General features: G+C 45.7%; 1 protein-coding gene across 9 annotated transcripts in view; it reads right to left on the bottom strand.

Annotated features, from left to right (window-relative positions):
* Positions 1-13,721, bottom strand: part of LOC139379084 (actin binding LIM protein family, member 2) — a 138,690-nt gene that overhangs the window by 103,121 nt on the left and 21,848 nt on the right. For 3 of the 9 annotated variants that reach the window (XM_071121879.1, XM_071121871.1, XM_071121875.1), the window contains exon 1: positions 5,001-5,537. The exons of 1 other annotated variant lie outside the window; for it this stretch is intronic. In XM_071121879.1, coding sequence (XP_070977980.1) covers positions 5,001-5,016 — 16 coding nt within the window. In that variant the 5' untranslated portion in view covers positions 5,017-5,537. Of the gene's footprint in view, positions 1-5,000; positions 5,539-13,721 lie in introns of those variants that run through there. 5 more of the 9 variants (XM_071121876.1, XM_071121877.1, XM_071121873.1 and 2 more) reach the window with 4 other exon arrangements.

Below are 13,721 nucleotides of genomic sequence, written 5' to 3'. Positions count from 1 at the left end.
CTGTCTTCATCAGGGTAACATAGTCTAATAACCAAGCTGTCTTCATCAGGGTAACAGTCTAATAACCAAGCTGCCTTCATCAGGGTAACATAGTCTAATAACCAAGCTGTCTTCATCAGGGTAACAGTCTAACAACCAAGCTGTCTTCATCAGGGTAACATAGTCTAATAACCAAGCTGTCTTCATCAGGGTAACATAGTCTAATAACCAAGCTGTCTTCATCAGGGTAACAGTCTAATAACCAAGCTGTCTTCATCAGGGTAACACAGTCTAATAACCAAGCTGTCTTCATCAGGGTAACAGTCTAATAACCAAGCTGTCTTCATCAGGGTAACAGTCTAATAACCAAGCTGTCTTCATCAGGGTAACATAGTCTAATAACCAAGCTGTCTTCATCAGGGTAACAGTCTAATAACCAAGCTGTCTTCATCAGGGTAACATAGTCTAATAACCAAGCTGTCTTCATCAGGGTAACAGTCTAATAACCAAGCTGTCTTCATCAGGGTAACAGTCTAATAACCAAGCTGTCTTCATCAGGGTAACAGTCTAATAACCAAGCTGTCTTCATCAGGGTAACATAGTCTAATAACCAAGCTGTCTTCATCAGGGTAACAGTCTAATAACCAAGCTGTCTTCATCAGGGTAACAGTCTAATAACCAAGCTGTCTTCATCAGGGTAACAGTCTAATAACCAAGCTGTCTTCATCAGGGTAACAGTCTAATAACCAAGCTGTCTTCATCAGGGTAACAGTCTAATAACCAAGCTGTCTTCATCAGGGTAACATAGTCTAATAACCAAGCTGTCTTCATCAGGGTAACATAGTCTAATAACCAAGCTGTCTTCATCAGGGTAACATAGTCTAATAACCAAGCTGTCTTCATCAGGGTAACAGTCTAATAACCAAGCTGTCTTCATCAGGGTAACAGTCTAATAACCAAGCTGTCTTCATCAGGGTAACAGTCTAATAACCAAGCTGTCTTCATCAGGGTAACAGTCTAATAACCAAGCTGCCTTCATCAGGGTAACAGTCTAATAACCAAGCTGTCTTCATCAGGGTAACAGTCTAATAACCAAGCTGTCTTCATCAGGGTAACAGTCTAATAACCAAGCTGTCTTCATCAGGGTAACATAGCCGTAGCCTTCTCGTATCTTGCTTATTGTGTAGATAAAGATACCTGTATTGTACGGATGTGGAGCTATGTTGCCGACCTGTGTATGGACCCTAAAACATTTGGTATATGTATTAGTTCTAAACAGTGGTTTGAATTGTTCTAGCTCCCTCCCTCCCTTCCTTCCTCACTCCCTCTCATGACTGAGCATGTAACAGGGTTAATATAACTGATTAGGACAGCTGCAAGCTCAGTACTTGAGGACGACACTCAAATAGGAACCTCTTTAAATTGAGGTTTACATCTGAGACGTGACAGAATCAACACTGTATGAGTAGGCTTACGACAGTAAAGTGTGACAGAGATATCAAAGCTTCGGCACAGTGGGTTCAGAGCAGTGCAACGTTGAAAGGGACTATAAGGGACTATAAGCTATGTGTCAGTCTATAAGCTATGTGTCAGTCTATAGACTATGTGTCAGCCTATAAGCTATGTGTCAGTCTATAAGCTGTGTCAGTCTATAGACTGTGTGTCAGCCTATAGACTATGTGTCAGCCTATAGACTATGTGTCCGCCTATAGACTGTGTGTCAGCCTATAGACTATGTGTCAGCCTATAGACTATGTGTCCGCCTATAGACTGTGTGTCAGTGAATGTAATGCAGAGGTTATAACAGTGTGTATGAAGTCAGTTGAATGTAATGCAGAGGCTATAACAGTGTGTATGAAGTCAGTTGAATGTAAGGCAGAGGTTATAACAGTGTGTATGAAGTCAGTTGAATGTAATGCAGAGGTTATAACAGTGTGTATGAAGTCAGTTGAATGTAATGCAGAGGTTATAACAGTGTGTATGAAGTCAGTTGAATATAATGCAGAGGCTATAACAGTGTGTATGAAGTCAGTTGAATGTAAGGCAGAGGCTATAACAGTGTGTATGAAGTCAGTTGAATGTAAAGCAGAGGCTATAACAGTGTGGCGCCGGACAAAGGCAAAGGTCAGAAGAGGAGAAATGATGCTCGTCGTGGGTAATAAAATGAACCATGTGACCTGATCACACAGCATGACGCAGACACCATGAAGCAGACACCATGACGCAGCAGACATCATGACGCAGCAGACAGCATGACACAGACACAATGACGCAGCAGACACCATGACACAGACACCATGACGCAGACAGCATGACGCAGCAGACAGCATGACGCAGCAGACACCATGACGCAGCAGACACCATGACGCAGCAGACACCATGACGCAGCAGACACCATGACGCAGCAGACACCATGATGCAGACACCATGACGCAGACAGCATGACGCAGCAGACAGCATGACGCAGCAGACACCATGACGCAGCAGACACAATGATGCAGCAGATACGATGACGCAGCAGACACCATGACACAGACACCATGACGCAGACAGCATGACGCAGCAGACAGCATGACGCAGCAGACACCATGACGCATCAGACACCATGATGCAGCAGACACCATGATGCAGACACCATGATGCAGACACCATGATGTAGACACCATGACGCAGCAGACAGCATGACGCAGCAGACACCATGACGCAGCAGACACCATGACGCAGCAGACACCATGATGCAGCAGACACCATGATGCAGACACCATGATGCAGACACCATGATGCAGCAGACACGATGACGCAGCAGACACCATGACACAGACACCATGACGCAGACAGCATGACGCAGCAGACAGCATGATGCAGCAGACACCATGACGCAGCAGACACCATGATGCAGCAGACACCATTATGCAGCAGACACCATGACGCAGCAGACACCATGATGCAGCAGACACGATGACGCAGCAGACACCATGACACAGCAGACACCGTGACGCAGTAGACACCATGATGCAGCAGACACCATGACGCAGCAGACACCATGATGCAGCAGACACCATGACGCAGCGGACACCATGATGCAGGCACCATGATGCAGACACCATGATGCAGACACCATGACGCAGACAGCATGACGCAGACACCATGGTGCAGACACCATGACGCAGCAGACACCATGACGCAGCAGACACCATGACGCAGCAGACACCATGACGCATACACCATGACGCAGCATAAAATAAAAGCACAGACCTTGAGATGGTATTGGTGTGTGTGTGTGGGGGGGGCACACACCTACTTTTGATTACTGCTTACGAGAGAGAGAGAGACAGGCTATGTTTGTGCTAACTGTTTGTGTATACCTGAACCACAAAACCCAGAATAAACATTCAGAATAACCTCAGGTTTAACACCTAAAGAATATGACTGTGTAACTGTTTTAAGTGTACATCATTAAGTACACGTCATGTTTCCTTCAGCCTCTAGGACGAAAACAGTCCATTAAAAAGGAACATTGAAGCGGGTGTCAGGTTACAGAGGGCGTAACCTTCGAGACTCGAGCCTGTATCTGAATGCTGAATGTGGCTTCCTCTCCTCATCTACTTCTAACAATAGAGAATATTTTTGATTTACTTCAATTGTCCTCCAAGAATCCGAATCTCCTCTCTACTTCGGTTGGCTCCTAACTCATGCACCTTAGTTGGAGGTGCCACTTTCGTTCATCTCCTCTGATGAAAGAACAGGACAGATGAAAGCACAGCCTCAGTAAGAGTCCAACAGAATGCTCTCCCTTATGCTTTCCCTCCATACCTGCAGAAGGAGGGGATGTTAAGACGAGGACATTTAAAACTTTAGTGATGCACTTTGGGAAGGAAGCCAAAAATGACCAATAGGGATGAGGGATGCAGGCTTGTCTGTTCCTCACGCATGCCTGACGGACAGACAGCAGGGTTTGTTTACAGCAGAAATGAAGAGCGTCACTGCGACGGCTAGAGCTAGCCAACCATTACATCACACCCAGCCTGGATACACTTTCTTTGTGTGTGTGTGTGTGTGCGTGCGTGCGTGCGTGCGTGTGTGTGTGTGTGTGTGTGTGTGTGTGTGCGTGTCAGCGGCTGCGTAGGTGTCGCCTATCCATCCAAAACAGAACAGCTTTCAAAGCAGAGCGTCATCCCATTGTGATCTTACTGAGTGTCCACGCCAACTGTCCATTTATAGTATGTCCATATAGCTGCCCCTCTAAAGATACCAGCGTGGCAGACACTGCTGGGAAGATGCTTTTCTATTGGCTGAGACTGTTGTTTGGAGTCCCAATGTGTCACTACATAATATCAGAGAGGGAGGACATGGGCAGAAGGTGTCAAGACATCTGTTACAGAATCCCACTGTGCATAACGCTGCTATATCACATACACACCAATGCATGTGTATGTATACGGTCGAGTACACACATAGCAAAATAGCTGTGTTTTCCCATTTGAGACAGATTGGCCGTCTGTCATTGGTTCCATGCCCGTATGGCCAGCCAAGCAGGCGTCTTGTGTCAGTCAGGCAGGTGCCCAAAGGGACATCGCTGCCTGACTGGGACTTTATGGAGTGTTGCAGCATGTCGTTCTGGCACATCATCAGTCATACACTGAGATGTTGTTGTTTGTTTCTGCTATTAGAAAATTGGGCTAACGTCAATTTCATTGGGATTACATAATACAAAAAGGTCCTGTTTGTATTCACTATATGACAATTATGTAATCATATCAAATGATGGAATTAACTGTATTTGTCTTTAAATGTATTCCTACGAGATTCTGTACGTCTTAATGGGCAGAATACCGCACAAGCAGATCTTATCTGTACACATACAAGTCAATGAACCAAACCTCAATTGCCTTTCAACTTGACACACACTGCGCTGAAGGCTACGGTCTACTGCCCATCGAGAAGCGTCTTTGTCCCATTACCGACTCATGCTCTCTACAAAGTAAACATACGTTTTGAAGCAGAAAACGAAACGACATTACCTTTTTCCTCCGGCATTTTTTGCTCTACAGTGTCCCTTCTCAACTGTTATATATATATCCGTTACAAACAAAGAGCAGTAATTCTTATTCTAATATTCAACGTCTTTCTGTTGTCCTGCGGTGTTGTACATCCTCCAGATGTACCCCTTCCCGAAGACTGTGGTTTGAAAGAGCGCAAAAGCTGCGGGAGCGAGCGCCCTTTCCGGTATCTTTGGAATGAGCTGCAGCAGGTCATATGATTCCCGAAAGCCTCTCTCGGGTAGCTTACAAGCAGCTCAGGCTGAGTTATAGTTAAGGGATTGCAGCTTTCTAATATAAATAGAATCTTCTGGCCCTAAAAGATGACACCACCTCTCAAAAATCTCTCACAGGGCGTTTACCGCACCAGACCACTGCACAGAGGCACGCATAATGGATACACCTTCTCGTACGTACGCACAGGTTCCTTCCAGATGAGAACACGCCAAAAACGAAGCTTTGCAAAAAAATAAAAACAACATAAAACCTGGCGTAAATTAATAAAATGTGTAATATCCTTGATAAAACTGACGCGTTGTGCTTCTTTTTGAAGTGAGAGGAAAAAACGTTGCAAAATGAATGTTATGAGAGCACTAGCTAGTACTTTTCCCCTCGAAGTCTTGTCAATAATTAAAGAGCCTGCAGTAGCAGTACACTGGATACTCAAGTAAAGGGCATCTGAATGCCGGGAAATGAGAATAAAGGGGCCCGGAGTGGAGAGGGACAGTTAGCATCATTATCTCTGGTTATGTAATCAGAGCCTCTTATTATAGCAGCATAACTGTATCATACAGCGAATCCCAGTATAACTATCATTTAGTGCAATTTTTCTGACATCATTTAGCCTGTTCATTCCATTTGGGACAAGATCGTTCCTGGAAACCTGTATCGTCGGATGTATTGATGTATCCATACTGTATAAACCAAATCACTGCACAAAGACACATTAAGAGACGACCAATACAGGACACCACTTCACAGTGACACCCATTAGCATGTAAATATACTTCACAGTGACAGCCATTAGCATGTAAATATACTTCACAGCGACATCCATTAGCATGTAAATATACTTCACAGTGACATTCATTAGCATGTAAATATACTTCACAGTGACAGCCATTAGCATGTAAATATACTTCACAGTGACAGCCATTAGCATGTAAATATACTTCACAGTGACAGCCATTAGCATGTAAATATACTTCACAGTGACAGCCATTAGCATGTAAATATACTTTACAGTGACAGCCATTAGCATGTAAATATACTTCACAGTGACAGCCATTAGCATGTAAATATACTTCACAGTGATAGCCATTAGCATGTAAATATACTTCACAGTGACAGCCATTAGCATGTAAATATACTTCACAGTGACATCCATTAGCATGTAAATATACTTCACAGTGACAGCCATTAGCATGTAAATATACTTCACAGTGACAGCCATTAGCATGTAAAAATACTTCACAGTGACAGCCATTAGCATGTAAATATACTTCACAGTGACAGCCATTAGCATGTAAATATACTTCACGGTGACAGCCATTAGCATGTAAATATACTTCACAGTGACAGCCATTAGCATGTAAATATACTTCACAGTGACAGCCATTAGCATGTAAATATACTTCACAGTGACAGGCATTAGCATGTAAATATACTTCACAGTGACATCCATTAGCATGTAAATATACTTCACAGTGACAGCCATTAGCATGTAAATATACTTCACAGTGACAGCCATTAGCATGTAAAAATATTTCACAGTGACAGCCATTAGCATGTAAATATACTTCACAGTTTGAAACTCAAGCGTCTTTGAGGCACAGTATCAGCTACATGTGTCTGTCTGGGTGGCCAGTGGTTACGGGAATATCTCACATTCTATCATCAGCGCTCCATTCTGAAGGTCACACATGAAAAGAAGTTGCCAGTAATGAAAGTCTGGAATATGAATAATGATAATGACCGACGGAGGAGACATTTATGAAACGCCAAACTTCATCCGGGCTATTTAATTAAAATAGCTCAGTTAATTTAAAAGGACAACGTTATCGTTAACAAGGACAACGTTGCCTGCCTGTCTACCGGTCTGTCTGTCTGAAATAGTCTCTCTCTCTCTCGCTTCCCAAGGCCTGGACTGTGACAACATGAAGGACAGTGCACTTCAACAGCTAATGTATTATTCACGCTCTGTCTTGGTATAACGTTCAACCCTCAAACTTCGCACATTCCTTTCCACTGACATCTACCAACATACTGACGAACCATTTCAAAGTGAAACGCTTCCAAGCCCGTTATTTGGGGAATGCGAATCTGAGCCGCGTTGTTTGAGTCTTGTTAAAGTGTTGCAGAGTTCCTTTAAACTTCTATCACTGTGCTGCAATATAGTGGGCAGCCTTTCAGGAGAGACAGAGACAGAGACAGAGACAGAGACAGAGAGAGAGAGACAGAGACAGAGACAGAGACAGAGACAGAGAGAGAGAGAGACAGAGACAGAGACAGAGACAGAGACAGAGACAGAGAGAGAGAGAGAGAGAGAGAGAGAGAGAGAGAGAGAGAGACAAAGAGAGAGAGAGAGAGAGAGAGAGAGAGAGAGAGAGAGAGATTAATACATGAAGGCTACCCTCACTCTTGTCAGAAAATAGGAAAAAGTGAGTGGCTAGCAAATGAATTACATAATTCATAACACATTCAACGTTTATCTGTATCAAGGTCATATGTAGGTCATCTTAAGGTTGGTTTGTGATGCTTTTGTATTCAGAGCTCCAGGAAGCTATTCATCAAACTGAAGGGGACCACATGATCCAGGAGAGTCATAGTCATCTATCCTTCATCTGCTATCTGCAATACGGAAATAATCAAACTACATCACAATGCTATGGGCAGATGGGTTCAATGGGCAGATGGGCAGATGAGTTCACAACACTGCCTTGCAGTGGCAAAACATGGAGCACATTTGGTTGTCATCAATCTGTAGACCACGTCGAAGCAATAATGTTGGCAATGCTTGCATGACATATAAAACCTATAATACTGAGATGAGAGGTGATAGCAGAGGGTTGTTATACATCCAACTCTTGTGTGGGGACAGTAGGGCAAACACACACACACACACACACACACACACACACACACACACGTGTTCACCTAGAGCTACTGACGCTCTTTTTGGTTATTTAAATCTCATTGAGACCTCTTCTTCAAAGGAGCCCTGCACGTACAGAAATAAATCATACACATTTACAACATTTACAAATACAACACAATAAAAACATACAATGTTAACAAGCAATTGAAGAAAAGCAATCCCATCCCTCAACATAGAGGTCCTTCATCAACAACCTGAACTGCCCTAGAGGTAACAGAGGTAACAGGGGTAACAGAGGTAACAGAGCATCAACCTGCAGAGAACTCTGCAGATCAATCTATCATTCTATTGGATCAGACCCTTCTAGCAGGCACCTACAGTACGACGATGGCTACTCCCACAACCCTAGCCATGTCGTCTCATTAGGCTGGAGTCCAGTCATTCACACACTGATGACGATAACATGTTCTGACTCAAGGATCCTTAAAGGTCCAGGTTCTCACATTCCTGGTTCTGGACAGCCGAAACACATCTGGGTTTTGTTTCTACTTGGTAGTCAATTGCAGTCACCTGGTGTCCCAGGTCTGAATTAGTCTCTGATTGGAAGGAGATAATTAAAACCAGAAGTGTTTCGGCCCTCCAGCACCAGGATTGGGCAGACCTGGTCTAAATCAGGAATGGTCAACTCCAGTCCTCGGGGATGGGGTGATGTCATACATACAGCTGATTAAACTAATTACATTCTAAACTGAAGATCCTGATTGGTTGATTATTGGAGCCAGGTGTGTTAGATGGTGCTGGGGGGAAAAGTGTGACCAATCAGGACCCCGAGGACTGGAGTTGCCCATCCCTTTTCTAAATAGATGAAAGATGGTGCTGGGGGAAAAGTGTGACCAATCAGGACCCCGAGGACTGGAGTTGCCCATCCCATTTCTAAATAGATGAAAGATGGTGCTGGGGGAAAAGTGTGACCAATCAGGACCCCGAGGACTGGAGTTGCCCATCCCATTTCTAAATAGATGAAAGATGGTGCTGGGGGAAAAGTGTGACCAATCAGGACCCCGAGGACTGGAGTTGCCCATCCCTTTTCTAAATAGATGAAAGATGGTGCTGGGGGAAAAGTGTGACCAATCAGGACCCCGAGGACTGGAGTTGCCCATCCCATTTCTAAATAGATGAAAGATGGTGCTGGGGGAAAAGTGTGACCAATCAGGACCCCGAGGACTGGAGTTGCCCATCCCTTTTCTAAATAGATGAAAGATGGTGCTGGGGGAAAAGTGTGACCAATCAGGACCCAGAGGACTGGAGTTGCCCATCCCTTTTCTAAATAGATGAAAGATGGTGCTGGGGGAAAAGTGTGACCAATCAGGACCCCGAGGACTGGAGTTGCCCATCCCTTTTCTAAATAGATGAAAGATGGTGCTGGGGGAAAAGTGTGACCAATCAGGACCCCGAGGACTGGAGTTGCCCATCCCTTTTCTAAATAGATGAAAGATGGTGCTGGGGGAAAAGTGTGACCAATCAGGACCCCGAGGACTGGAGTTGCCCATCCCATTTCTAAATAGATGAAAGATGGTGCTGGGGGAAAAGTGTGACCAATCAGGACCCCGAGGACTGGAGTTGCCCATCCCTTTTCTAAATAGATGAAAGATGGTGCTGGGGGAAAAGTGTGACCAATCAGGACCCCGAGGACTGGAGTTGCCCATCCCTTTTCTAAATAGATGAAAGATGGTGCTGGGGGAAAAGTGTGACCAATCAGGACCCCGAGGACTGGAGTTGCCCATCCCTTTTCTAAATAGATGAAAGATGGTGCTGGGGGAAAAGTGTGACCAATCAGGACCCCGAGGACTGGAGTTGCCCATCCCTTTTCTAAATAGATGAAAGATGGTGCTGGACACAAAGATGTAAAAAGTCTGTTGCAGAGGAAGACTTAACCAGTCTACAGCTATGTTTCCATCCAATTAGCCACAGAGTTTCACGTGAATATTCTAGAAATATGCACATTTTCCCCACCAGTGGGTTGTTTCCACCAAACTGACTTGCCGCAGATAAAGAAATCTGTGTGTGATGACGTCAAACACACAAAACGCACTTTCTCACTTAAGTTTTCATGTTACCGAATAAAAATTGAACTTTCTATGTGTTTCCGTGGCATTATCATCTCTACTGATAGTTCCGTCACAGTCTAGTCTGGTGTTGACGTGGCATTATCATCTCTACTGATAGTTCCGTCACAGACTGGTCTGGTGTTGACGTGGCATTATCATCTCTACTGATAGTTCTGTCACAGACTGGTCTGGTGTTGACGTGGCATTATCATCTCTACTGCTAGTTCTGTCACAGACTGGTCTGGTGTTGACGTGGCATTATCATCTCTACTGTTAGTTCCGTCACAGACTGGTCTGGTGTTGACGTGGCATTATCAACTCTACTGATAGTTCCATCACAGACAGGTCTGGTGTTGACGTGGCATTATCATCTCTACTGATAGTTCTGTCACAGACTGGTCTGGTGTTGACGTGGCATTATCATCTCTACTGATAGTTCCGTCAAAGACTGGTCTGGTGTTGACGTGGCATTATCATCTCTACTGATAGTTCCGTCACAGACTGGTCTGTTGTTGACGTGGCATTATCATCTCTACTGATAGTTCTGTCACAGACTGGTCTGGTGTTGACGTGGCATTATCATCTCTACTGATAGTTCCGTCACAGACTGGTCTGGTGTTGACGTGGCATTATCATCTCTACTGCTAGTTCTGTCACAGACTGGTCTGGTGTTGACGTGTGCGCAGTAGCCAACAGCTGGTAGATACGGTGCTGGTAGGCTAGTCTACATGATCACATTGTTACGGATAAGAGAGACTATTTTGACTTGTCAAACGGCAGTCAAGCATTAATCATCATGTCACCAGAATAAGACCCGGGATATTTATTAGAGAGCAGCATCAAGCTCTTCACCTTGCACTTCCTCATTGTAAATGATTTCATCTGCAGCCTAATAAACAGCATGGTTTCCTGAGAGGTAGTGGGAGGACCACACACCATATCATCGTGTGACTCCCAACTTTACTTCAATATGATAGTTATTATATCAATTTTTTGTTCATAAAAGTGTTTCTACCGCAATTTCTCACATAATTAATTTTACAGACACCAAAAAAAATCCCACCATGTCGAACAAACAAATTATGTCAGCATAAAAAAAAACTTTTAAAAACTTCCTGTTTCCATCACAGCTGTCGTGATTTATTTTATAATTTACTTGCATAGAAACTGTGGATGGAAATGTAGTTAGTGTCTCTCTCTTTCCCCATCTTCTCCTCTCTCTCTCTCCTCCCCTCTGTTCTCCTCTCTCTCTCTCCTCCCCTCTGTTCTCCTCCCCTCTGTTCTCCTCTCTCTCTCTCCTCCCCTCTGTTCTCCTCTCTCTCTATACTCAGAGTAGTTTCAGGGGTCCAGACAGATTTGTGGAGGCTGCAGAATATAACCTGAAGGAGGGAGGGAGGGAGGGAGGGAGGGAGGGAGGGAGGGAGGGAGGGAGGGAGGGAGGGAGGGAGGGAGGGAGGGACGTTCTGACCTTAGTTCCTTTATTATGTCTTTGTGTTAGTTTGGTCAGGGCGTGAGTTGGGGTGGGTTGTCTATGTTCTTTTTTCTTTGTTGTATTTCTGTGTTCGGCCTGGTATGGTTCTCAATCAGAGGCAGCTGTCGATCGTTGTCTCTGATTGAGAATCATACTTAGGTAGCCTGTTTTCCCCATTTTGGTGGTGGGTGATTATTTTCTGTTTAGTGTTTTTCATCACCTTACAGGACTGTTCGTTTGTCGTTTTTGTTGTTTTGTTCAGTGTTCAGTTGTTTTATTGAAATAATGAACACTTACCACGCTGCACCTTGGTCCCCCTCTCTTTCTCCAGACGACAAGCGTTACAGGGAGGGAGGGAGGGAGGGAGGGAGGGAGGGAGGGAGGGAGGGAGGGAGGGAGGGAGGGAGCAGGAAGAGGAGGAGCAGGAAGTGAAAGAACGGGTGGTAGCCTAACTAGAAAGAGGAAAGAACTGCATTGTGTATAGAAGAGAATGAGCTGTAGAGTACATATAGAGCAGGAAGAGGAAGATGAAAGAACACAGCGTTACTATGGAGTCATTCTTAGAATGCCATACAATTGGAGGATTGTTCACTAAGAGCAGAGAACCCTTCACCTTGACCTCTGAAACTGAACTCGTATTCCTACTGTAACCTCAGCTGATTAGGATGCAAAATCACGCGCAGGATTAATCAGTGCTTTCCCACTGGGGTACTTCATACGGCACACTGGGCCTCTGTGGTTATAAAACATACTGTTAATGGAGGAATGCATGAAAACCAAGGTATTAAAATGTGACAGGCGTGGCCAGTTATCATAAAAAACCCACTTCAAAGGATCCAGGCGGTGATTTATCCCCATATAACTCATGAGAATGTTGGGATTTAGGGATACTGGGATGGTGGACGGAGGACGGAGGACGGGGGACGAGATGGTGGACGGGGGACAGGGGACAGGGGATTGATGAGTACCAATCCCACAAGGGAGACCAAACACACACGTAATGTGATCTCCAGTTCTCAAGAGAAATGGTGTGTGCGAATCCGTGTGTGAGTGGAGAGGGGTGAGTGGGGAGTGGGGAGGGGTGAGTGGAGAGGGGTGAGTGGGGAGGGGTGAGTGGAGAGGGGTGAGTGGGGAGGGGTGAGTGGGGAGGGGTGAGTGGAGAGGGGTGAGTGGGGAGGGGTGAGTGGGGAGGGATGTGGAGAGGGATGTGGAGAGAGATGTGGAGAGGGATGAGTAGAGAGGGTTGTGAAGAGGGATGTGGAGAGGGATGAGTAGGGAGGGATGTGGAGAGGGATGAGTGGGGAGGGATGTGGAGAGGGATGAGTGGGGAGGGATGTGGAAAGGGATGTGGAGAGGGATGAGTAGGGAGGGATGTGGAGAGGGATGAGTGGGGAGGGATGTGGAGAGGGATGTGGAGAAGGATGTGGAGAGGGATGTGGAGAGGGATGAGTAGGGAGGGGTGAGTGGGGAGGGATGAGTGGGAAGGGATGTGGAGCGGGATGTGGAGAGAGATGAGTAGGGAGGGGTGAGTGGAGAGGGATGAGTGGGGAGGGATGTGGAGAGAGATGAGTAGGGAGGGATGTGGAGAGGGATGAGTGGGGAGGGATGTGGAGAGGGATGTGGAGAGGGATGTGGAGAGGGATGAGTGGGGAGGGGTGAGTGGGGAGGGATGTGGAGAGGGATGAGTGGGGAGGGATGTGGAGAGGGATGTGGAGAGGGATGTGGAGAGGGATGTGGAGAGGGATGAGTAGGGAGGGATGTGGAGAGGGATGAGTGGGGAGGGATGTGGAGACGGATGTGGAGAGATATGAGTAGGGAGGGATGGGGAGAGGGATGAGTGGGGAGGGATGTGGAGAGAGATGAGTAGGGAGGGATGTGGAGAGGGATGAGTGGGGAGGGATGTGGAGAGGGATGTAGAGAGGGATGAGTAGGAAGGGATGGGGAGAGGGATGAGTGGGGAGGGATGTGGAGAGAGATGAGTAGGGAGGGATGTGGAGAGGGATGAGTGGGGAGGGATGTGGAGAGGG

Source organism: Oncorhynchus clarkii, chromosome 21 (assembly GCF_045791955.1).
Source record: "Oncorhynchus clarkii lewisi isolate Uvic-CL-2024 chromosome 21, UVic_Ocla_1.0, whole genome shotgun sequence".
Taxonomy (NCBI): Eukaryota; Metazoa; Chordata; class Actinopteri; order Salmoniformes; family Salmonidae; genus Oncorhynchus; species Oncorhynchus clarkii.
This window is presented reverse-complemented; position numbering and strand designations above follow the sequence as displayed.